Here is a 23,684-nt window from a genome sequence, read left to right on the forward strand (position 1 = left end):
GACAACGTTGCACTAATTAAACTCGTTGAGTTTGGCAGCAGAATACTCGTAACGTCATCATTGCGTAGGTGGAATAACGGCTTCTTAAAAATAAAAGAGATATAAAACGCGGTTTTCTTAAAGGAGGGATAGGATTGAATTGTCTAAACACATTAGTGGTATTGTCCATTTTGAGTTTATATACCGATGAATTTGAAAACAGACCATTATAATTATCTCACTCGTTGTGTATGTAACTACTAATGTAATTACATTTATTATTGTGATGAATGTTGTGTGTTATTTACAGTAATTGTAGAATACTAAACGCCTCTTTTGAATAAACGCCACCTAGTGTTGCGAATAATCGCCACCCAGTGTTACGAATAAAAGTACGCCACTTAGATAATGCGCCTTCCAGTTATATTTCGCGCTCTCTGTGGCACACTCCTTTCCCAAGCTAATCAAATACATCACATTATTTTCAATTTTAACATTATAACTTGCTTAAATGGTCCAAAGTGTGTGTTTCTGACAAAATATTAAAAAACGACTGCGGATGTCAAAAAAGTGCCAAAAAAAAACTAGATTAACTCCACTACATCATTCGAATAATATGCAACTAACAATGAAAAATTGCCAATCGCATGTTACTAACAATATTACAAAATCATAATTTGATCAAATTAGGTGTAAATACTAATTAATATTGTCAAAGTATACGCACATTTTGAAATGTATTACCTAAGGTGATTCAACACTAGCTAATAATAGTAATAATAACCCCTCAAGGGACTAATAGATCTATAGTTACTTCTACTGGACAATAGTACAGAAAGCACTTTAGAGAGATTCATTATGTCTAATTACGACTTGTTACGCAGTGTCTTCCTACGCGTTAAGACAAGCGTGTGATCGAATAAACGCCGCAGTCAATTAGGCTCCGCTAGAGTTAGAGCAACACCAAATAAAATGTAAACATAGAGAGTCCTATGTGTTTTATTTTATACAATAATTATATTATTAACATCACCCGATTATAATGTGGTGACTCCAAACATTTTGTTTTGATATTCAGTATTTTATTTACGGTACACTTGTAAACAATACAAAATGTATCATAATATAATATAATAATTGTCACGCAAGACCCGGCATAAACGAAAAAAAAAATGCAGGGATAAAGGGTTTTGGTTAAAGTTTTTAGGCATCTCTATCGGGTTTAGGCCTACACATTAAAAAGCAAGTTGTTGATCGATAGAGGGCAGAATTCATATTTTTCTTTATAGTATATTTTTTTTCTTCAAAATTTACTTTTTGTAGGAAGAATAAACTGCATATTTTTTATATAGGCCTACTCTTTTAAATATTTTTTTTCAGGCATACCCTGCACTTTCACAACTTATGTGTTTTATTGTTTTAGCACGTTTTAGTAATGTTCAAGATATATTGTCCCCCTAAACATTTCTTTTTCTAATTTGTTGTTGGATATGAGGCACAAAATACTTAAATTGTCTGTGTTTTTGGTTAAAATTAACCGTTTCTTTTGTCTTTTTATAAGTAAAATATTTATTTTTACAGAAGTAAATAACGTTATTAAAACTGCAAAATGGCCTATTTAAAGTATGATTTTATTAATCTTTATTTTTCATATTTCTGGGTGACAATACATCTTTAACAGGTACAGTAGTCGTTTCCAAAGTTTCATATCGCTAAAATAAAGAGGGCGTCCGTGAGCCGTGGATCTCGAGCGAACAGGTTGTAGGTCAAAGTTAACATTATTAATCCTCACATGAGTCGTTTAGTCGGTCACACGTCTCGTGAAGGACAGGGCTGAGCCTAAAAATAAACTGTTTCAACTGAGAGAGATGAATTGAAAAACAAATATGCATGATGCATATGAAGCTCAGCCTATTCTTGAAAAGCTTCCTCTACAAATAGAGTCGATTGCTTCACATGGTAAGCACGTTTGCAATGTTTTTGTCTAATCTTGCACCAGCTTGGGCCGGCTAGCCTAGGCCTAGCTAGCATAACTAGTGTAGTAGTAGGCTAGGCTAGTTGTTAATCCCAGTATAACCGATTGTTTTCAATTTGCAAGGTCGAGATCAAAAGGCAGAAAAGGTCAACTCGTAGGCCTGGGATAGGCCTAGGCCTAGTAATACTGTATTTATTAATATTAGTGAGCATTTGGCGAATCCTCTGATATTTTGACAGATGTGTTTCTGTCAATAAATTAAATGAATGAATGTTTGAAAATAAATAAAAGGAATATTTTCATAGTCATGAAAAAATACTTTTCTTGTAAATGTAAAAAGTGAATGTCAAAAGACATTTTTTTTTCAGGTGATCAATTGCTTGTAGGGACGAAACCAGGTCATCTTCTTGTATATACTGTAACTGGATCAAACGCAAGTATGTAAAACAGGGCTTCATTAGGCAAAATGGATAGGAACCCAACAATAATTTGTTTTACTTTAAAAAATAAGTTCTGATTTTATGTGATTTTGTAGAGGATTCTATAAAAGGGTTGTCAGGGCCGGATCTAGGGGCTAGTATTTGGGGTGTGCACGCTTTTTTTTGACAGGTGAAATTAAATTATGAACTATATATATATATATGATATCTATTTTTGAAACAGAAATATTAATTTTAGGGCTCCCACCGTTTGAAAAATCCTATATCTGCGACCCGTGGTTCACCCCATGAATACAATTTTAAATGAACCACAGTGGTGTATTTTTATCAAGTATCATGATGATCTAAAACTTAGGTTGTTGAGAAGTTTGATGAGTAGTGGTGAGATAATTATGCGGCGAGTCAAGGTCAACTGTGAATCACACATCAGATCAGCGTCACTAATGATCAATACACTGTATATATGTGAATGTTCTGAGTTGAGGTCATTGCATGAGTAACCCTCGCCCATCATTATCTCTCTAGGTGGTCAAAATGTAAAAGTCAATCTTTTGCGGTCCAACAAGTCTTTCTCTAAGCGGCCAATCCAACAGCTAGCATGTATTCCAGAACAACAGATCCTTGTCAGTTTGTCGGGTAATATTATACATTATACACTTTTTAATTCACAGCATTTGATTGGTTTAAAAAAAATACATACCATGACTAATATATTTTTAACTATTTCCTACAACTGCTGAATAGTCCTTTTTATTAATTTTTTTGAGTTCCCCCTTCCCAAACCCTCTCAGTCAATATTTGTACTACTATTTTACTAGTTAGCAGTGATATTGATTCATTTCTTTTTAAAATATCTTTGGAAAAAAGTATGTTATTGCAAAAGTTCCTTTTTGAATGTTTAAAGTTTCTTGTCATCACATGTGCAATGTATGTTCACAGTACAGTACACAACTTTACTGTACATCCCATCACGACAACTAAAATATCTTCTCTAAGCGATCCACCATGCGGCTACTCGCATGTCAATTGGCGCATAGCCACGTTAAGCATTGTCAAACAAAACATTGAGGTACGATTATATTAGCCGGACCGGATCAGGTGTGAAAGACACTTAATTTGTTGTTTTGTTTTTCAGATGCTTTGATCAGTGTTCACGACCTAGCACTCTTCACATTAATATGCACAATCAATAAAACAAGAGGAGCAACACTGTTTTCAGTTGACCTCAAGGTCAGTCTAAAGCCTTGATCACACTGAACTTAATTCCAATCACAGAATACTGGCTATAATTCCCTCAGGGTTAAATTAACCAAGTCAACCAAGTCCAATGGTTTTACTTTACTTTTATCGACCACTGCCTGCCCAGTAGAACTGGTCTGGTCTCGGAAAAACAAACAATGCTGGATAAAAAGTCCAATCCGATTAACACATTCAAATTCAGTATGCATGTACAGTAGACAAATTACATGATTCATTAAGCTATAAAAATTATAATAAAAAAGTCCCTGTGAGAATTGTGTGAAGTACAAGAAAGTGCACTCCCCGCTTCCCCCCCCCCCCCCCCCCCATTTTTTCTGCAACCTATCCAATCAACTCTTTTGTACTTTACAGAAAGAGATGTCTAGCACAGGTCATGTAGAATACAACCTCAGACTATGTGTGGCAGTGAAGAGAAAGCTACAGCTGTACTATTGGAAGAACCGCAACTTTAATGAACTTAGGGTAAGAAATTATGGGCCACTAAAACATTCTTTTTGTCTGATAAATTGTATGTTATTTTTTTTCTTATTTCATTTTACAAATCCTTAAACAGGACTCACAGTAAATTTCATTAGAATTTTAATTTCATTTTTAAATAAATTAGTTTTACGTCTATGTTCATAAAACAAATTTCTAAATTTAAATTTTCTTCAGATTCATATAATACATATAAGCTAATATGCAACATGTTTTTGTACCTACACATTCTTGTATGTATTGTACAGTAAGTTCTGTTTATCCCTCAGACTGAGCTGGGTATTCCTGATGTCCCCAAGGCCATGTCATGGTGCAAAGAGTCTCTTTGTGTTGGGCTAAAAAGAGACTATTTTCTTATAAATGTAAGTAGAAAGAGATTAAATTAAAACAGAATTTAAGTGAAAACCAGACCATATGATGTTTATCATAAATGTATATTATTGAAGAAAATAGATTTTGTGCCTAACTTACCTGGATAAATCGAAAATGGCGCTTACTCTCCTGAGAGTTAAGATAGGAAAAATAATTCTTTGAACATACCTCTGTGATAATGGACTAGTCTCTGAGCCAAAAGTGTTTTCTTTAACCATCACCATACCATCATAGTTTGTTCTTAATTTCCTTACATTTGTAGACAGAAAGCGGTGCAATGAAGGATCTATTTACAACGGGTAACACATCTCAGGTAGAGCCCACAGTCACCCCTCTATCCAACAATCAGCTAGCCTTAGGCAGAGATAATATGAGTATAGTAATAGACGGCAAAGGGCAACCTGCCAAGAAGTATGCCCTATCATGGGCAGAGGTTCCACTTGTTTTAGGTAAGTCGGGGCTTGACAATTATTGCTTCATGATGCATTACTTCTTGAGCTGTGTATGAATTGAACTCTCAAGTTGTTTTTGTTTTTTTAAATCAAAATTCTGCTTTTGTACTTTCATGATTTAAATGCTTACTTGCAATCTCCGGTGGTTTTCAAGTTAATTCTTTATTGTACAAATATCTTTACAGTATTTACAAGTTCCTCATAGGACTGATTCAATGTTTTTTTTATTATATAACACAAATTTATTATTTTCCTTTTTATGTCTTATAGCTTATGACCAACCATACCTAATCGCTGTTTTACCAAAACATGTTGAAATTCGAACAATAGACCCAAAGTTATTAGTGCAAAATATTGATCTCAATAAACCAAGATTTATTTCAGTAGCAAGGTAAGATTATTCTGACACTGACATGTCAACTATGTCTGTGGCCACCTGTAATACCAACCACCTCTATTACCACCTGTATTTCCAAATGTATCCAAATGTACTATCAAATGTGCTACCAACTAATTGATAATTGATTATATTGGTTACAGTAATAAATACATCTATGTGGCATCCCAGGATTTCATTTGGAGGCTAGCACCGTTTCCAATAACAACGCAGATTGATGTTTTACTAAAAGACAAACAATTTGAACTCGCTCTTCATCTAGCTGTAAGTAAACAGCAAAGATAGAAAGGCCAAAGGTCGTGTAGAAAGGCCAAAGGTCGTGTAGAAAGGTCATGTAGAAATCTCAAATGTTATACATAAAGGTTAAAGGTTATACAGAAAGTGTAGAAAGGTTAAGTAGAAAAGTCATGAGTTATGTAAATGTCAAAGACATAAAGGTCATAGGCAGATCCATTTTACAAATGACAAACAAATTATTTCAGTTTATTTGTAGATAACAAAATAAATAACTTTAAAATAATTTGTGTTTTTGAAAACACAGAACATGACAGATGAAGATGAAGCAGATAAAGAGAGGAGGATTCACAGCATTCAAAGTAAATTCGCGTTTAATCTCTTCTGCCAAAACCGCTTTGAAGAGTCTATGAAAATATTTTCAAAATTAGGAACAGGTAAAATATTTTATTTGTTTTATCACCTTTAACATGGCATTATACTTCTTATAGTGTTTTGTTAAATTGCAATTTTACTGGTGAATTATCAAGGGAGATTAGGCCCGCTGTGACCCCTGCAACGTCATCTATAATCATCCACTTTTTTTTAAACATGACAAAACTCTGTGTGCTTTGTTTATTTTTTGTTTTGTTTTTTTTTATTTTTTACACATGACAAAACTCAATGTGGTTTGTTTTATTTTGTTTTGTTTTTATTTTGTGTGTAGAAACATGGCAATTTTATGAGATACCTTAACAAAGTCTTACTGAGTGTGGCACTGAGACCTCTGCCTAAGCGATTACCTCTCCCCACCCTACTCCAGTAGTTTAAAACCTTCTCAGTGCAATCCTGATCAACCCATTCGATTTTACATTTTGAAAAGAACCAAACAAGAGTGCCTTTAAAAAAAAAAATTCAGATAATATTTATTTAGATAATAATGAATGAATATATACAAAGTATCTGATCTTACTCTGTATAAAATGTCCTTTATATCATTTGAATGGTTTTAGAGCCATTAATAAACCTTTGCAGTGCTATGTAGTTTGGTTTTGGAACGGAAACTGCCAGGATTCAATCCCAGTATTTCTCATTCGCAAATTCCTAATTAATCATCAATATTAACTTTATTTTCAGATCCATCATACGTAATTGGGCTGTATCCGGACCTTTTGCCAAGTGACTACCGAAGTAAGTTGGAGTACCCGTCAAGACCTCCAACTCTAATGGGTCAGGAACTTGAAAAGGGTTTGACCGCCCTTATTGAATACCTCACCCAAAAAAGACAGGACCTGATGAAGGCGGGACCCAAAGAACAAACACAGTCAACGACAATCGTAGATGGAACGACAAAAGTTATCCCACGTAAACAAATGAGTCAGATTGTGGATACTACTTTACTCAAGTGCTATTTAATGGTAGGTTTCATGGGTCAAAGGTCATGTAGAAAGGTCAAGTGTTATGTAGAACGGTCAATTTTACTAACTTTTAGGAATTATGTACCAAAAAAACAGTCAATCCTTCAACACATGAAATACTCTTACCATTAAAATCATAAACTTTGATAATTGGCAAAATAAATTCTTTATTAATATTTTTGTTTATTTTTTCTTATTTCTAAAAGACCAATGATGCCTTAGTAGCACCATTGCTTAGGCTGAAAGACAATTATTGTCATTTAGAAGAAACGGAACGAATATTGAAAAAATATCAGAAGTACAGTGAACTTATTATATTGTATGAAAAGAGGGGATTGCACAAAAAAGGTATGTATAATTTTGAATTCCCCCCCCCCCTTCTTACCATTTTTTATTTTCTTTTCAAAATGTTATTTATTTTTAATATTTTTTTCTTACAATTTGTTTTTAACAGCTTTAGACTTATTACTACGTCAGTCTCAAAAAGTAAACAGTCCTCTTAGAGGTCATGAGAGGACAGTGACCTACCTACAGTCATTGGGTCAAAAACATATCAATGTAATATTTGAATATGCTAAATGGGTACTAAAAGCTCATCCAGAAGATGGTCTAAAGGTAATTATAAAGTTATTATGACATCATCGCATTCGCGACTCTCAAAGTAATACATCCCTTTTATGTATATATAAAAAATAGACGGAGATCTCAGATTTTGTCTCCATTGTTCAAATCCAGAATGCCGTTTATGTTGTTTACATGAATAAAATACTTATTTTTTATTTATTTTATTATAGGTTTTTACTGAAGACACACCAGAAGTAGAAAGTCTTCCAAGGGACAGGGTTTTGGCATATTTGGAAGAGGTTGATCGGGAATTAGCAATACCTTATTTAGAACACATCCTTATTGAGTGTTCAGATAACACCCCTCCTTTCCATAATAAGCTAATCCATTTGTATAGAGAAAAGGTTCAGGAAATGATGAAAGAGTACCTACCGTCGTTACCAGAAGGTTAGTACAGTTTGAGTGAAACATGATTTGAACCTAAACTTTGTACTGAAAAGCAAGCATGTTAACTGCAATGCTATAGAGCCACAATGCCATACTGTAGATCAAAGGTTGTCGGCAGGTCTCTCAAGATATCATTTTGCCACATTTTCTCTCTTCGGCTTTTCTTTTCATCTGCTCTTTATCATTTACCATAATAAATACTCTTCTTACTATTGGATGAATGAAGCCTAAGACAAATGTCCAGGCTCTAGCCTCCATTTTACTTTCGACTTTTTTAAATGCATTTCAACCCATTTAAAGAAACTCTTGTCAAATATAACAACCAGGTATTTCCTTTTTCTCTTCATTTATACAGGTCAGGCCCCTGCTAGTGCTGGAATGGAACCAGGAGAATTAGGAGAAGTTCGTAACAAACTTTTATTTTTCCTGGAGACTTCACGGTACTACATTCCGGAACAACTTCTCACTCATTTCCCATTTGATGGTAAGTTGAAAAGTTTATTGAAAGTTTTAAACATTTTCACAATCAATCTTCCACTTTGTCTATAATTATAGCACTATTGGTTTTTTGTTTTATCTTATAGGATTCTTTGAAGAGAGGGCACTGTTATTAGGACGTCTGGGTAGACATGAGCAAGCCTTAGCAATATACGCTCATGTACTGAAAGACACACAGATGGCGGAGGAATACTGCAGCAGAAATTACCATAAAGACATAGAGGGCAGCAAAGATGTAAGTAAACAAATATATCGTAAAAGCTACATTATTTTGTACATTGAGAACAGAAGTTACAATTAATTTAATTGATTTGATTTTCACAGGTGTACCTCAGCCTCCTATGTATGTACCTCTCACCACCAGAAGCCAGTAGCTTAGGGGTTATGGAAAATGTTGCCTCACCTCAGCCTAACATTGATGCTGCTTTAGCAGTGCTAGAAATGCACTATCAACAAATAGACACAGCCAAGGTAAAGTTCTGTCTACACTATCAAACTATTTTGACAAAAAAAGTGATAATCATGAAATACTGTATTACAGAAGTTGCCTATAATACTGAATAGGTCATAATGTGAAGGTATACAGTAGCATTGGCAACTGGGTGTCCAGTCAATCAATTCTGGATTTTAATTGGCCTTAGGTGATTGTCTAAAATGGCTTGGATTAACATTGCGTCCTTCTTTATTTTTCAGGCTTTAGAGTTGCTACCACCTACCATACATGTGTCTTGTATTTCAAATTTCCTTGAAAACGTCATGGAAAGCAAGGCTATACATAAACGAAGCCTACAGGTGTTACGAAGTCTTCGCTTCTCGGAGAATTTACAGGTGTGTTAAAAGAGTGGAAGCATGTGTGTATTTGTGCTCTGAGCTGTACGTGCCTTTGTATTATTGAAAATGTTGGGCCAAACTACTATACCTTGATAGTTGGAAAATTATGTATTTACTATTATAGGCCTAAATATTATATAGGCTATATGAACTTTAAATTCCCCTCAGTAAGAAATGGAATAGTTTTGAAATATGTATACACTTGTCGAATGTTAAGATCCCATCACCATTTTTAGCCATAAAAGTTTAAAAGTTGAACACGCTATTTAGTGACGGCTGAAAGATATGGAGGGACGAAGAATTCACAGGTATTCTCTCGGAGAACTGTCTTTATTAAATACGTTTCTCTTTTCAGGTTCGTGAACAACACATCTTTCACCAAAGCAAGAAGTGCGTTATTCAGGAAGACAAAAACTGTCCGGTGTGTCGGAAAAAGATCGGCAACAGCGCATTTGCTCGTTATCCTAACGGGGTCGTAGTTCACTACTACTGTTGTCAAGATAGGAACATTTGTCCTGTAGATCCTCTATGAAATGATAACAGAAAAAGAACAACAAAAGCATAATTTTTCATGATTTTACCACAGTGCTTTGTCAATGACAATACTAATTTGGCTTTCTCAGCTGCGTATGTTTGTGCTAAAAGTACCTGTAGTTTTGGGAGCATTTTTTTCATATGTGGTGTCCAGTTATAGATAGAACACCACAAAGAAAATTACAGTAGAACCCCTTTTTTTTGGGACAATGCTATTCAGGTGACACCCTTATTAAGTGGCACTTGTGGCAAATAATACACTTCACCAAGGGTCAATAATACACTATGGTCAACCCCTATTCAAGAGAGACTTTGTTGGGTTCTGTAGGTGTCCCCTTAATAGTGGTTTTAAGCTCTGTCTACACTATCAAACTTTATGTGACAAAAAAAATGTGATGTGCCCATATATGGACATGATGATGTCATATCACTACCATATTTGGGTATAGCACTAACATATTTGGGCACATCATACTTTTTATTGTCGAACTAGTTTCTGTAGACGGAGCTTTACAGCATACTGACTGTTGTTAGCGGAAATTGTAAAGTTTAAGTAGTCTTGTTGTTTAGGCACTTATTTGGTCCATAGAAAGTTCTCGCTCTTCTCAATTTTTATAACCATTGTATATAGTCGTCCTTGGGGGGAAAAATGTCTACAAATTTTATATTTGAAGGATATAAAATGGAGTTTTAAGCAAAATTATTTGTAGCATATAATAAAACAATATAATATTATTAATTAGGGAAGTGTTTATACTTTCATAAAACTCCATTTTCGTAGAATTGATATCATTTAAGACTGTTGTGTGCGTATAAACAATATCAGAATTTTTGGTTCAATACAGAAAAAACCAACATGCTATAAAAATTCTATCGCATGTGATAACACGCCTGATATTATCCTTGTCATTTGATTGGTTAATGTATCACATGATGTTCAATGCAAGTTCTACTAAACATAAAAGTGATATTTATTGGTACTATTGCACATTTTACTTTTTGTAAGCATTTTTTTCAATGCAATTAATTTTCAAAAACCTGTAAAGTGTGTTTGCGGAATGGCCTAGTCTAACCTTTGACATTGATTGAAGATGAAAGCATTGGATTAATTTAATACAAATTTAGAATAGTAGGTGTGATATAAAACAAATAATGACTGTTTTTTGCATTCATTCAATGGAGAATATTTCATTCATTGATAGATTGACTGTTCTTCTCAACATAAGAAAAACTAACTAAAAAAATTTAGTATGTTTGTTCAAAATGTTTGCATTAAAGATCGGTCGATGTCAGGTCATGTCAAAGTTCACTGTATTTGTTAATTCAATTATGTTCCTGATCACTAATTGATTAATACAAACAGATCAAATATATAGTGAATTAATTGGTTAAAACATTTTTATCATTTGATTAACATCTGAAATCTTTTAATATGTATATATTTGTAGAAATAAATCGTAACATAAATATATTTATTTTTATTATAATTATGCAAATAATTGTATTTTTCATGCAAATAATTGTATTTTTCATGCAAATAATTGAGGCTGTAATTTATATTATGATTTTTTTTATTTAAATTTATTTGTTTATATCTATTATTTTTAATCTATCTGTTCCAGGTAATAAGTTTATTTAAATCCCATGCCGTTACAAAAGAAAAAAACAATACATGAATAAATGTGAAGATGATATTATAGCTACTTATTATGACGTAAGTAATCGGTAATGCATTGTCTTTCTGATCGTGTTTCTTCTATAGTATAATGGTGTTAAGACAAATGATGTTAGATCTGTAGTTTTTCTAGAAACAATTTGCAAAATCTTACTTTTATCAAACAAAATGTTAACTTTGTGTAAACTTATGAAATACTGTACATGTAAAGATAAGTATAAGAGATAAATATTATATAAACAAAAGGATGAAAATTGGAAAGAGGATTGCATTGATTGGAGAAGTAAACATTTTAGGAAAAAACAGAAATATTATTATTAATGATAAGTACTATTTCATGGTACTATTCCACAGACATGTAAATAGCAAACTATACTTGAAAATTATGATAGGTCTACTTTCACTAAATGCTTACGTCACAGTCGCATCGCGATAAGACGTACAGTCGGCACACGCCTAAACAAATTTAGTCCAGTTAATTGAAGATTATTGATTATTGAACATTATTCTGGTATGAGCGTAGAAAATGCGTACAGTTAATAAATATCCGATTTTTAACGTGCGCACTACCTATCACCCATGAATAGGAAATTGCCACAGAAAGGGTACACAAACAATACATATTGGCAATTTTAACTGAATTTTATAGTTGTTCATTTCGTTGTATTTTGTCAGTGCAAACGCAAGACCAATGCGCATTTTCACCCACCGACATTTCTAACATTAGTACTGTACAATACAATGCAAATATTTCACCGTTTTTATGCTCTAGAGGACTTTTTAAAATAAGATGGTTTTCGGTAGATTATTCTCTTTTACTAGTTGCACGTTTTAGTCTTAAGCAACTATTAATCGTATGTCTTATTGCTGAGAACAGATTTCCCTTCTGATATATAAATTTATACTCGTACTTTGACGGAATCACATACGTCGTTTCTAGTAGGTCCTTTGGGTGGGATACATTGAGTTGCGTGTTGGTAACGGTCTTCAAATTGAGGCTTTCTGAGGTTAATTTACGAATGATAAACACGAATGTTCTCAATCGAATACCCAAATTGATATACCTTTATTTAATTTTAATAAATGCTCAACATCCTGGTTTATGACGAGTCATTTAGTAAGAAGAAACATCGAAGTTCAATTGAATGAATTATTATTATTATTTTTTTTTTTTCAATTGGAATAATACATAGGACTGAAAGTCTTCTTAACGTATAACGTATACAAAGCACGATAGTAATAAACGTATTTTATAAACAGGCTTCTGTTGGTGACTTTTAATGTTAAAATGTATATATATATTTGTTTGAAAATAATAAAACAAAGTCGAAAAGTTGATTTCCAACTTTCTTTAACCTTTTGACCCATCGATCGTGTACTTTTTTTTATACTGTTGACATTACATCCGGGTTATTCATCATTGCAAATCCATCATGGCCGCCTCTGATGGATCTGGGAAGGACGAAGTCAAAACACAGTTTACAACTCGGGAAGGCCTTTATAAACTTATGACTTTGTCGGAATATTCAAGACCCACAAGAGCACCTTACAATGTACAATGTTGTCATCCTGTAAAAGTTTCGTTTGTTGTAGTTAAAGATGGATCCGGGTCCAACGAGAAAATATGTTTCAACGTTGGACGCGAGCTCTACTTCTACCTGTACAAAGGCGTTCGGAAGGTGGGCGAGCTCCTGAAATATTAGGCCAAACACAGGCCTAGGCCTAGATCAAAACTTTGTGCCCCAATTTCTAGTTATTTACTTAGGGTCCACATTTTTGGTTCCATATATTTCTAGGTTATGCTGCTATATAGATTTAACTATTATTTTAATTTAGTAGTGTTCTTTAAGTTTTACTTTTAAGTTTTAGTTTTATTCACTAGTTACAGTAGGCCTAGACTAGCCTAGCTTGCCTTAGTATTAGGCCTAGTAGCTAGGTTGTAGGTCTAGCCTATCTACGCCTCTAGCTACATGGTTGGGTGTACCGACAGTGTGTGGCAGTACTTGGTTAGTATTAGTATTACTTGTTTACAACAAGTATTGAATTGACGAGGGAGGAATAATAATAATGTGTTATCGCAGACATACTGTACTGTAGTGTAGCTTGATTAAAACATTCTGTATGTAAACACAAATTGTATTTTCCCATTTCTACCCCCCATCAACCATGCGTCGCCCATGTTATTTGTGATAAACCTTATAATATAATTTTAAATATATAAATACCAAACTATTGAATTGTCCAATTTATTTTGCTTAGAAAAATCCTTCCTTAAACGAGGAAAGATTCTGAATTGTGAATATAAACTGACTTTTACAATTTTTTTGTTCGTTCTTATAGGCTGCAGATTTAACGAAACCGATCGATAAACGGACGTACAAGGGTGGAACACTACCAACGTGCCATGACCTGAATCAATTCACAGCCAGCGAGAACAGTGTATTATTGCTTATCGGCTTCTCCGCTGGCCAAGTTCAACTCATTGACCCAGTTACGAAAGATCTTAGCAGGATATTCAATGATGAGGTAACTATTAAAATAATAATAATAATATTATTATATAAAGGTTTGTATGGTGATAAATTCTCACTCCTGAGGACGATGTCAAGAAACTAAACAGTCCTTTATACATAATATTTTTGTAAATAAATACATTTTTTTTATAGCTGTTGTGAAAATGCCAATCTTAACAACGCACCTTCGGTAAACTTTTGTCACCATATTTTAATCACAAATGCAGAAACATGTCACATTAATTCAAGTTTAAAATTACAATTCCCTCAAGCTAGACCCTGTTGGGACTACAGTTATTACATTAATAAACAGAAAGTCATGGTTTGTGATGAAAATAAAAATTCCCCTAGATTTTCATATTTTTTTCCATTGTCTATCGCCATATTTATTTTTTTTTAAATTAACTTTTTTGATGCAGTGCCAAAATAACGAAAACCAAAATTCCGAAATTGTATAATCTGGACATGCTGTTGAGATCAAGCTGTCCTTTTGATCATTATTCAAAACCTGCCAGGCAAAATTTAATATGTGTATTATTTATGGCTCTCATGCATGCGATCAAAATTAATGAGTTAAAGTTTGAAAAAAAATTATAATAAGTTGTGTTTTATTTTTAGCGTCTTATTGACAAAACAAAAGTGACGTGTGTAAAGTGGGTACCTGGTACAGAACACATGTTTCTAGTTGGTCATGCAAGTGGACAATTGTACGTTTATAATAAGGAACATCCAGCGTTTAACACACCCCCTCAATACCAGACATGGAAACACGGAGATGACTATGCTATCTATACATGCAAGACAAAGTCTAATCGCAACCCAGTGTTTCGCTGGATAGTGGGTGAGGGCTCCCTCAACGAGTTTGCGTTCTCGCCCGATGTTAAATATTTAGCGACAGTTTCGCAGGACGGTTTTTTAAGGATTTTCAATTACGATACTATGGATTTAGTAGGCTCAATGAAGAGCTATTTTGGTGGATTACAATGCGTCAGTTGGAGCCCTGATTCAAAATATGTTGTTGTAGGAGGGGAGGATGATTTAGTAACCGTGTGGTCATTTGTTGACAAGCGTGTAGTTGCAAGGGGCAAAGGTCATAAATCATGGGTCACAAATGTATGTTTTGACCCATTTACGTCAGAAATATTAAATCACCACGAAGATTTTATGGGCAGTGAAGATGATTTTACATCGCCGCGGGATCAACGATCACCGGCTACACGACGAGAGCGAACATTTAGCAATCAATCTCGTAATTCGATCCAAAGTAACGGTGGAATTGTACCAGTACTATATCGGTTTGGCTCGGTAGCGCAGGACACTCAGCTATGCTTATGGGAGTTTACAGAAGACTTACTTAAACAAAATCAGTCTCTGTCGAGACAACGAACGAACACACAGCTCCCAACCGGTAGTATAGCGCAAACAAATAGTTTATCACCGCAAGGTAAATCCTCTAGTAATACGAACACTAGTCATCATTCGGACAGTGGGTCCGTACATAGTAGATTCTCAACACTTAGTCTCGGAGATAAGCATAAAGATAAAAGCAAAAAGGAATCGGTTTCGAGCAAAAGTGGAGAAAAAATGAACATTCTTAGTAAAATCCATCAAAAAATAATTGAAGATTCTGCCAAAGCAATCGGGACTCCAATGTGCCCTAGGATAGATGAACTAATAATTCTTGAACCTTTAATAACGAAGAAAATCGCGCATGAGCGCGTCACATCGCTTATGTTCAAAGAGGACTGCATTGTTACTGCATGTCAAGAAGGCTTTGTTAGTACGTGGGCAAGACCGGGAAAAGTGGTAAGTTGACCTTTCCATTAAGTTCAAATTCATTTCCAATGTGAAGATGCCTTGATCAAGTGTTCAATAGAGGCTACACACAGTCTTATGCCCCATTTTTTAAGGGTACAGTAAGTAAGGGCATCCCTTAATAGGGGAATCCCAAAGGAGGGGTTCTACTGTATGTCATTTTATTGAGTACACAGTGATAATACAATGCCGCCCTCTTTTTGCACCAAAGATATAAACTAAAGCTTGGCCTCATATAAAAGCATGCTACCTCAGTTATCAATTATTCTCCTCTACTATAGACAAACCTCATTTCCATAAAACAAAGCAAAAAATAAAATAAAATAACTGATCATTTACAAACAAATACAAAGATATTAACTGTAGCATTACAAAAGCTGAGGTACAGTATCTGTAATGAAATGTGTGCGCAATATTAAATACAAAACAAATTGTTGATTGAGAACAAAAATATTACTAATTATAATACTTCTAATATACTGGTTGTGGGCTAACAATCTGACAGCTGTTGTGGTTGGCTAATAATTAACATTTATAAAATCATAGTCTGGTTGGACCATAAAAGTACAGGTATATTTGAAAAAAAAAATGTAAAAAAAAACACTAGCAACAACAAAAACATACTGTGTGTACAGTCTTCCATAGAGTACTTCAAAGGTAACACAATTAATAGTGACTATTCGTTTTACGCCACTAAAATACATAGCTGTTAAAAAGTCATTCTTTCCACAGAAAAACATATGAGCAGATTAGAATAACTTTTAGACTCAATAGCTGTGTACATTTAGTGCTGTGGTACATCATAAAATGATCGCTTTCCCTAAAATGATTTCTTTACAGTTGGTTCTAAAATTAGATTAGGAATAGGAAATTTTTAAAATCAAAACGTTGGGTAAAATGCCTCATTGCATTCTTCTTGACTGCCGTTTTTAAATTGCTGAGATTGCCTTGTTTGTATGTGTATTGTTTAGTATAGAATCATGCATGTTTGAACTCCATATGTAATTCCTTTTGGTCTGTTTGATAAGTCTCACATTTTATTTGACAAAAAAAATAAAATCAAAATTTTATGCAGTTCTGTATGACTGGAAATGTACAGTATGCATCCTACCACAAGATTATATTTACCATCCTTCAATTTCAGTGCAAACAAGGCTTTACTGAAATCCCCAAATGTCTGTTTCTACTTGACTCGATAAATTAAAATATCTTCTACATTATTAATCACATTTTCCTATCTCTGTGGAGGTAACTTCTGCTACAGTATTAATTAATATTATGCAAATAATGCACAATTTTTTTTGTCAAATAAAATAGAGAATGTCCACATGGCATTGAATGTCCACATGGCATTGAATGTCCACATGGCATTGAATGTCCACATGGCATTGAATGTCCACATGGCATTGAATGTCCACATGGCATTGAATGTCCACATGGCATTGAATGTCCACATGGCATTGAATGTCCACATGGCATTGAATGTCCACATGGCATTGAATGTCCACATGGCATTGAATCACACTGCATTTGTTTCCAATTCATAGCATGAAAAAATATCACTAATTGTAAGCCTTTTTGTTTTTGGTCTTTTTTTTTTGTATTGTGTAGCCCAACCTTACCCCCGATCTCATGGGCAGAGGGGATACGCAACCAGAGAAATCCTAAATAGATTGAGGTATAGTATTTTCAATTGAGTAGTGACGTTCATACCATTTATATTTATTTTCCTACATATTCTTTTTGTTGCCTACTACCTATAGAGTGTTATTATTTGATTCCACAATTCAAAATTCTTAAAATACAGACTGTACAGTAGAGTACAGATTACAATCATCAATTCCAGACAAGTTTATAGAGTGTTTATTGAACAATACATAGTGTTTTAGTGGAACCCTCTGTCTACAGTACCTTGAAAACGATATGGTGAGGTATAGGCAAATTCAATTGACCCTTGACCCAATTTCATAATCCTGGATCCGCCACTGTGTGTGAGGATATGCATCTACAGTTAAAGGCTATCTCTACCACCCCCCCCCCCCCCCACCCCTTCCTATTTTCAGATTTAAGCTGACATAGCAGTTTTAATCTGAATACTGTACTAACTGATTGTAACCAGAGCTAGTACCCATACAATATTAGGAGGCTTTGATGCACTCCAAGCGGTGTAAAGTATTGCTAGTCAAGCTAGGGTAATTCAACTCAAAGCTGTCCTTACAGTATCTGTCCGCCTAAGATGGGATGGAAACTAGAACAACCTGGCCCTATTAATTAGTCATCAAATCATTAAAAAACATTTTATTTAAACAGAGTTGCAGTCACGCTATGCTTACCTTAGATTAGTAAAAGCTATTTAATCATAATGGTTGTGGTTTTTCATTTTATGCACTTATCATAATTTTTATTTTTCTGTTCTTCCAATCAAAATATATTTATTTCCTTAACTGTTTTCTATTCACTTACTTGCACTCTGTTCAAATGTATTCTAGAAATAAGCCAATTCATCAAACACCTTAATTTTATTGTAGGTTTGAAATTTCTAATTTAGTTCAATTTTAAACATTTACCGACCTTTTAATTGCTTATTGCGTGCTTTATTAAACTGAAATATTCCTTGTAATTTAATCATATGTAGTTAAAAGTTATACATTATGTTATGATTTGATTTACAAATAGGGTTTACTGCAGCCTACGACATCAGTGCCTGGTGGAACAGTTGTCTGAAAGTTAACTTTATTATTTAGTATAAACACAGCAGATAAATGATGATGAGGCTGCAAGTTTTCAACAATTGTTGGACACAAAATGGGGACCATACCAGTTGTACACATCATTATGACATGTTGGAATACAATGATCATACGGTACAGCAGTTGGACACAAAATGGCAACCATCAATTGTGTATTTACACTGCAGTACTAAACATCAGTTGATATACTGTAGGTCATTGTTGATGGACACAAAATGGTGTCAAGAGGTAGAAAATTGTCTTCAATCATGATATTTGTAATTTAGATACTGTAGCCTGAAATGGGAAAACTTACATCTATTTTGGATACAAAATGTCAGCCATTAAGTATGGCTGACTGGAATAATTTCTTTCTACAATAATCATGTTAATTTTGTAATTTTAAAATGCAGTTAAAAATATAATATTTTTAAAATATCTATTTATGTCTTACTAGTGTCTGCGGTTTAAACTTGCCAATCTTATTAAAGGCATAATAATACATTTAATAATTTAAATAAGAATCTGGCAGAGTACTGTACTTTTAAGATAGTTGCACCAGTACAGTAATTCCAGGTTGTTTCTCTTTAGTCTAGTAAGTTGCACTTTACACTACAGTACACTATGACAACATTTTTTTTTCCACATTTGAAATTCAGCTAATATATAAATAACTATGCAGAAAGTATAAAGAAATAACAACAAGTTAGTATTTTTTATATTAAAGTGTTTAGTTCTCAAAGGATATATCATTGATGTTAAAATTAAACTGTATACTGTGCATAAAAATATCTGACCAAATAAAAACGAATAATTTTAAATCAAACAGTGAAGGAATAGATATTACAGATATTATTAGGGAGGTTTCACAACCTTATGAATAAGGTAACAAATATGTCACACATTTGTTAAACTTTTGAGCTGATTCCCTTTTTGTAATCCAAGCAAAGGTTTTGTAATTTGTGTGGTTTGTTGTTCTTGTTGAAAATTTTACCAAAATTAGAACTGACATTCAACATTGTTTTCCTTGTTGAACTGAAGTGCTTCAAAAGATTCTACAGATAGGAATTGTATAGAAATGGTGCTAGTGTTGCACTTTCTGCGTTCCCCTCCACTTTACAATCAAACTTGAATATCATGTTGATATAATATTGATTAAAGTTTAAACAACCAAAAAATAAAAGAAACCACCCAATGTAAAAAACAGAGAAAATATTTTATAGGCTTTTGATTACTAATACTATTATTAGTATTATAGTCAACTGTATTTTATTGAAATTTCAGTGACTGTAGTAGTTCTATATTACTGCAGTAATTCTATTGAAGTTGCTGAAGTATTATTTACTATAGTAGGAATTACTGCAGTATTGTTTTCTTGCTTGAGGTAAAGATATTTTGTGAAGAGTGGCTGGTACCTCTCTGCATTTATACTTGGAACTCAATGACCATATGTTTGACGATAGCCTAAAGAGTGTTTTATTAGGTGTACTAATTACTGTTAATTAATCACATTATTGTACTTTATTATGTATGGAATTATCCCAGGTCACAATTAATTTAGGAACCAATTTGCAACTTTTATGGTTACTTTCCAGTGACTACATTTTGTTTTCTCTTTAATCATATCTTGATATTGTAGTACAAAATATTATTGGCCATGTTTGCTTAGCTGTTCTACTGAGTTTCAGCAGTATTGTAACTATGGCAATTCTACTGAACTTTCAGCAGTATTGTAACTATGGCAATTCTACTGAAGTTTCAGCAGTATTGTAACTATGGCAATTCTACTGAAGTTTCAGCAGTATTGTAACTATGGCAATTCTACTGAAGTTTCAACAGTAGGCCTATTGTAACTATGTCAATTCTACTGAAGTTTCAACAGTAGGCCTATTGTAACTATGTCAATTCTACTGAAGTTTCAACAGTAGGCCTATTGTAACTATGTCAATTCTACTGAAGTTTTAACAGTAGGCCTATTGTAACTATGGCAATTCTACTGAAGTTTCAGCAGTATTGAAACTAAAATTTTTTTATATTTTTTTATTGGTGATGTACTAGTTCAACTGCAGTAATGTTACTGTATAATAATAGTAAATCTTCTACAGTTGCTGAAGAAGAATTACTATTAAGTATTATTATTTGCAGATACTGTATCAAGCAACATTACTACTGGTAATATCAATCAATTACTGCACAACTTTAATGCGTTGCTAATTAACTAACATTAATAAGAAGCATCAGTCATATTTGTTTTAATATAGTTACGTTACTGAGTTACACATACTTTTTATTAATTATAATTTTCTTTATTAGTCAATTATTTTGAAATGACTGTTTTCAAAGTTATTTACTCAAAATGTGATCACTGTATAAAATTTAGAACATTTTTCTATCGGTTCATCCAATCCATTTTATAATAGGTATATATAATTGGGGAACAACACATTTGTTTATTATATAGAATAGTGTTACATATGTTGTTTAATAGATATTTTTTATTCTTTATCATGTAATGTAAGATATTATAACTAATCTGTTGTTACATAATTTTGTTTATTTTATATATTTTACCTTGATTGTTATAATCAAACAGACAAACATTGTATAAAATACTTAACATTTATAATTGAATAATTTTAATAACTTATAAGCTGTAATTCCTTATTTTTTTCACAATTATTTAAAACTAGAATCATGAATATTTAAAAATATAAATAACTTACTTATGAATACTAATGATATGCTACTACTCTATTTGTTTCCAAGAAATTATTGATGGTCAATTTGTAATTTGTAAAATTATGAATAAAATTAAAGAATTCATAATAACAATATGTTTATATTGCATATTAAAAGAGAAGAGATTTAGTAATATAGATATCCACATACCAAAGCCAAATAAGTTATGTTAACATTTGAATGCTAAATTCTTTTAAAACATATTGAAATGTGAAAATGAAAATGGTATGCCATAAACATACTATGAATATTTCATGAACATATCATGAACATAACATGAACATCCAGTATCATAACATAACATGAACATAGAGTATCAAGAACATGAACATAGAGTATCAAGAACATGACATGAGCATACCAAGAACATACCAGGAACATACCATGAACATAAATATAAATATTCAAATATAAATAAATAACTATATTAGTACAAAACAAACCACCTTTAATTTAATTAATCTGAATTAGTTATTAGCAAATTAGACAAACACAAGTTAGTTTCGACTAGTAACGAAATGACGTCACAACTATTGTGTTGAGAAAACCTTCTCTACTGTGCGGTGTTTATATTGTACAGCGATCGTATGTCAATTCTAACTACTACTATTTTTAAAGGGAAATAAAGAATGTCTTTTCAGAAAAGCAATATAAATTGCAATTTTTCCTTTCTGATGAATTTAATTAAATCAGAAATTTTGGGCGAAATATGAGTAAAATTTGTTTCTTTTTTGTGTTTATAATATTTTGTTTCTTCCAATGATGATTTATGATGATTCGTTTTTTGAAAAAATAGCCAATTTTAGACCCTTTTATTTTTCGACATAACTGGTTTCTATGGCACTATAAGATGATAATAAAACAATATATGATCATATTCAGCAATATTATTGCATAATAATTGAATTTTAAAAACTTGGTATTTTGGCCATTTTTCGACCCTTTTTTTTTCGACATAAATGGTTTCTATGGCACTATAAGATGATGTATGATCATATACAGCAATATTATCGCATAAAAATGGATTTTTAAAAACATGATATTTTGGCCATTTTTGGAAAAAAATCCCTTACTATAGTACAGGGATTTTTTTCCAAAAATGGCCAATTTTCGACCCTTTTATTTTTCGACATAAATGGTTTCTATGGCACTATAAGATCATATACAGCAATATTATCGCATAAAAATGGATTTTTAAAAACATGATATTTTGGTCATTTTTGGAAAAAAATCCCTTACTATAGTACAGGGATTTTTTTCCAAAAATGGCCAATTTTCGACCCTTTTATTTTTCGACATAAATGGTTTCTATGGCACTATAAGATGATGTATGATCATATACAGCAATATTATCGCATAAAAATTGATTTTTAAAAACATGATATTTTGGCCATTTTTCGAAAAAAATCCCTTACTATAGTACAGGGATATTTTCCAAAAATGGCCAATTTTCAACCCTTTTATTTTTCGACATAAATGGTTTCTATAGCACTATAAGATGGTTTTTGATCATATACAGCAATATTATCGCATAAAAATTGATTTTTAAAAACATGATATTTTGGCCATTTTTCGAAAAAAATCCCTTACTATAGTACAGGGATTTTTTCAAAAATGGCCAATTTTCGACCCTTTTATTTTTCGACATAAATGGTTTCTATGGCACTATAAGATGATGTATGATCATATACAGCAATATTATCGCATAAAAATTGATTTTTAAAAATATGATATTTTGACCATTTTTCGAAAAAAATCCCTGAACTATAGTACAGGGATTTTTTTCCAAAAATGGCCAATTTTCGACCCTTTTATTTGTCGACATAAATGGTTTCTATAGCACTATAAGATGGTGTTTGATCATATACAGCAATATTATCGCATAAAAATTGATTTTTAAAAACATGATATTTTGACCATTTTTCGAAAAAAATCCCTTACTATAGTACAGGGATTTTTTCAAAAAATGGCCAATTTTCGACCCTTTTATTTTTCGACATAAATGGTTTCTATGGCACTATAAGATCATATACAGCAATATTATTGCATAAAAATGGATTTTTAAAAACATGATATTTTGGCCATTTTTGGAAAAAAATCCCTTACTATGATAGTACAGGGATTTTTTCCAAAAATGGCTAATTTTCGACCCTTTTATTTTTCGACATAAATGGTTTCTATAGCACTATAAGATGGTGTATGATCATATACAGCAATATTATCGCATAAAAATGGATTTTTAAAAACATGATATTTTGGCAATTTTTGGAAAAAATCGCTTACTATAGTACAGGGATTTTTTCCAAAAATGGCCAATTTTCGACCCTTTTATTTTTCGACATAAATGGTTTCTATG

At 32.6% G+C, this 23,684-nt stretch overlaps 2 protein-coding genes across 3 annotated transcripts; both read left to right on the forward strand.

Moving 5' to 3' along the window:
* The first annotated feature begins 1,799 nt into the window (after positions 1–1,799).
* On the forward strand, positions 1,800–12,799 carry LOC144851542 (vam6/Vps39-like protein). The gene is made up of 19 exons (XM_078709059.1): positions 1,800–1,938; positions 2,323–2,391; positions 2,920–3,030; positions 3,530–3,624; positions 4,006–4,116; positions 4,401–4,493; positions 4,766–4,952; positions 5,226–5,346; positions 5,496–5,616; positions 5,894–6,023; positions 6,703–6,983; positions 7,190–7,331; positions 7,438–7,598; positions 7,778–7,994; positions 8,350–8,478; positions 8,579–8,727; positions 8,817–8,963; positions 9,186–9,320; positions 9,679–12,799. The coding sequence occupies exons 1-19, from the start codon at positions 1,866–1,868 to the stop codon at positions 9,853–9,855; spliced, it is 2,649 nt and encodes an 882-aa protein (XP_078565185.1). The 5' UTR covers positions 1,800–1,865; the 3' UTR covers positions 9,856–12,799.
* Positions 12,800–12,965: 166 nt separating this feature from the next.
* LOC144851652 (WD repeat-containing protein 20-like) lies at positions 12,966–22,029 on the forward strand. Of its 2 annotated transcripts, XM_078709216.1 has the most exons (5): positions 12,966–13,211; positions 13,873–14,058; positions 14,664–15,851; positions 17,472–17,538; positions 18,537–22,029. In XM_078709216.1, the coding sequence occupies exons 1-4, from the start codon at positions 12,966–12,968 to the stop codon at positions 17,526–17,528; spliced, it is 1,677 nt and encodes a 558-aa protein (XP_078565342.1). In that variant the 3' UTR covers positions 17,529–17,538; positions 18,537–22,029. The 2 variants fall into 2 exon arrangements, with proteins under 2 accessions (XP_078565342.1, XP_078565343.1); XM_078709217.1 differs by lacking the exon at positions 17,472–17,538.
* The last annotated feature ends 1,655 nt before the right edge of the window (positions 22,030–23,684 follow it).

The sequence above is a fragment of the Antedon bifida genome, chromosome 9, assembly GCF_963402885.1.
Source record: "Antedon bifida chromosome 9, ecAntBifi1.1, whole genome shotgun sequence".
Lineage (NCBI taxonomy): Eukaryota > Metazoa > Echinodermata > Crinoidea > Comatulida > Antedonidae > Antedon > Antedon bifida.

Excerpts from the sequence above, each read along its gene's own strand:
- LOC144851542 (XM_078709059.1), top strand. The coding sequence starts at position 1,866 with ATGCATGATGCATATGAAGCTCAGCCTATTCTTGAAAAGCTTCCTCTA. Across the intron at positions 4,953-5,225 it reads AGAGGTTCCACTTGTTTTAG|CTTATGACCAACCATACCTA; the intron begins GTAAGTCGGGGC and ends TATGTCTTATAG. Across the intron at positions 6,024-6,702 it reads ATTTTCAAAATTAGGAACAG|ATCCATCATACGTAATTGGG; the intron begins GTAAAATATTTT and ends CTTTATTTTCAG.
- LOC144851652 (XM_078709216.1), top strand. The coding sequence starts at position 12,966 with ATGGCCGCCTCTGATGGATCTGGGAAGGACGAAGTCAAAACACAGTTT. Across the intron at positions 13,212-13,872 it reads TGTACAAAGGCGTTCGGAAG|GCTGCAGATTTAACGAAACC; the intron begins GTGGGCGAGCTC and ends TCGTTCTTATAG. Across the intron at positions 15,852-17,471 it reads GGGCAAGACCGGGAAAAGTG|CCCAACCTTACCCCCGATCT; the intron begins GTAAGTTGACCT and ends TGTATTGTGTAG.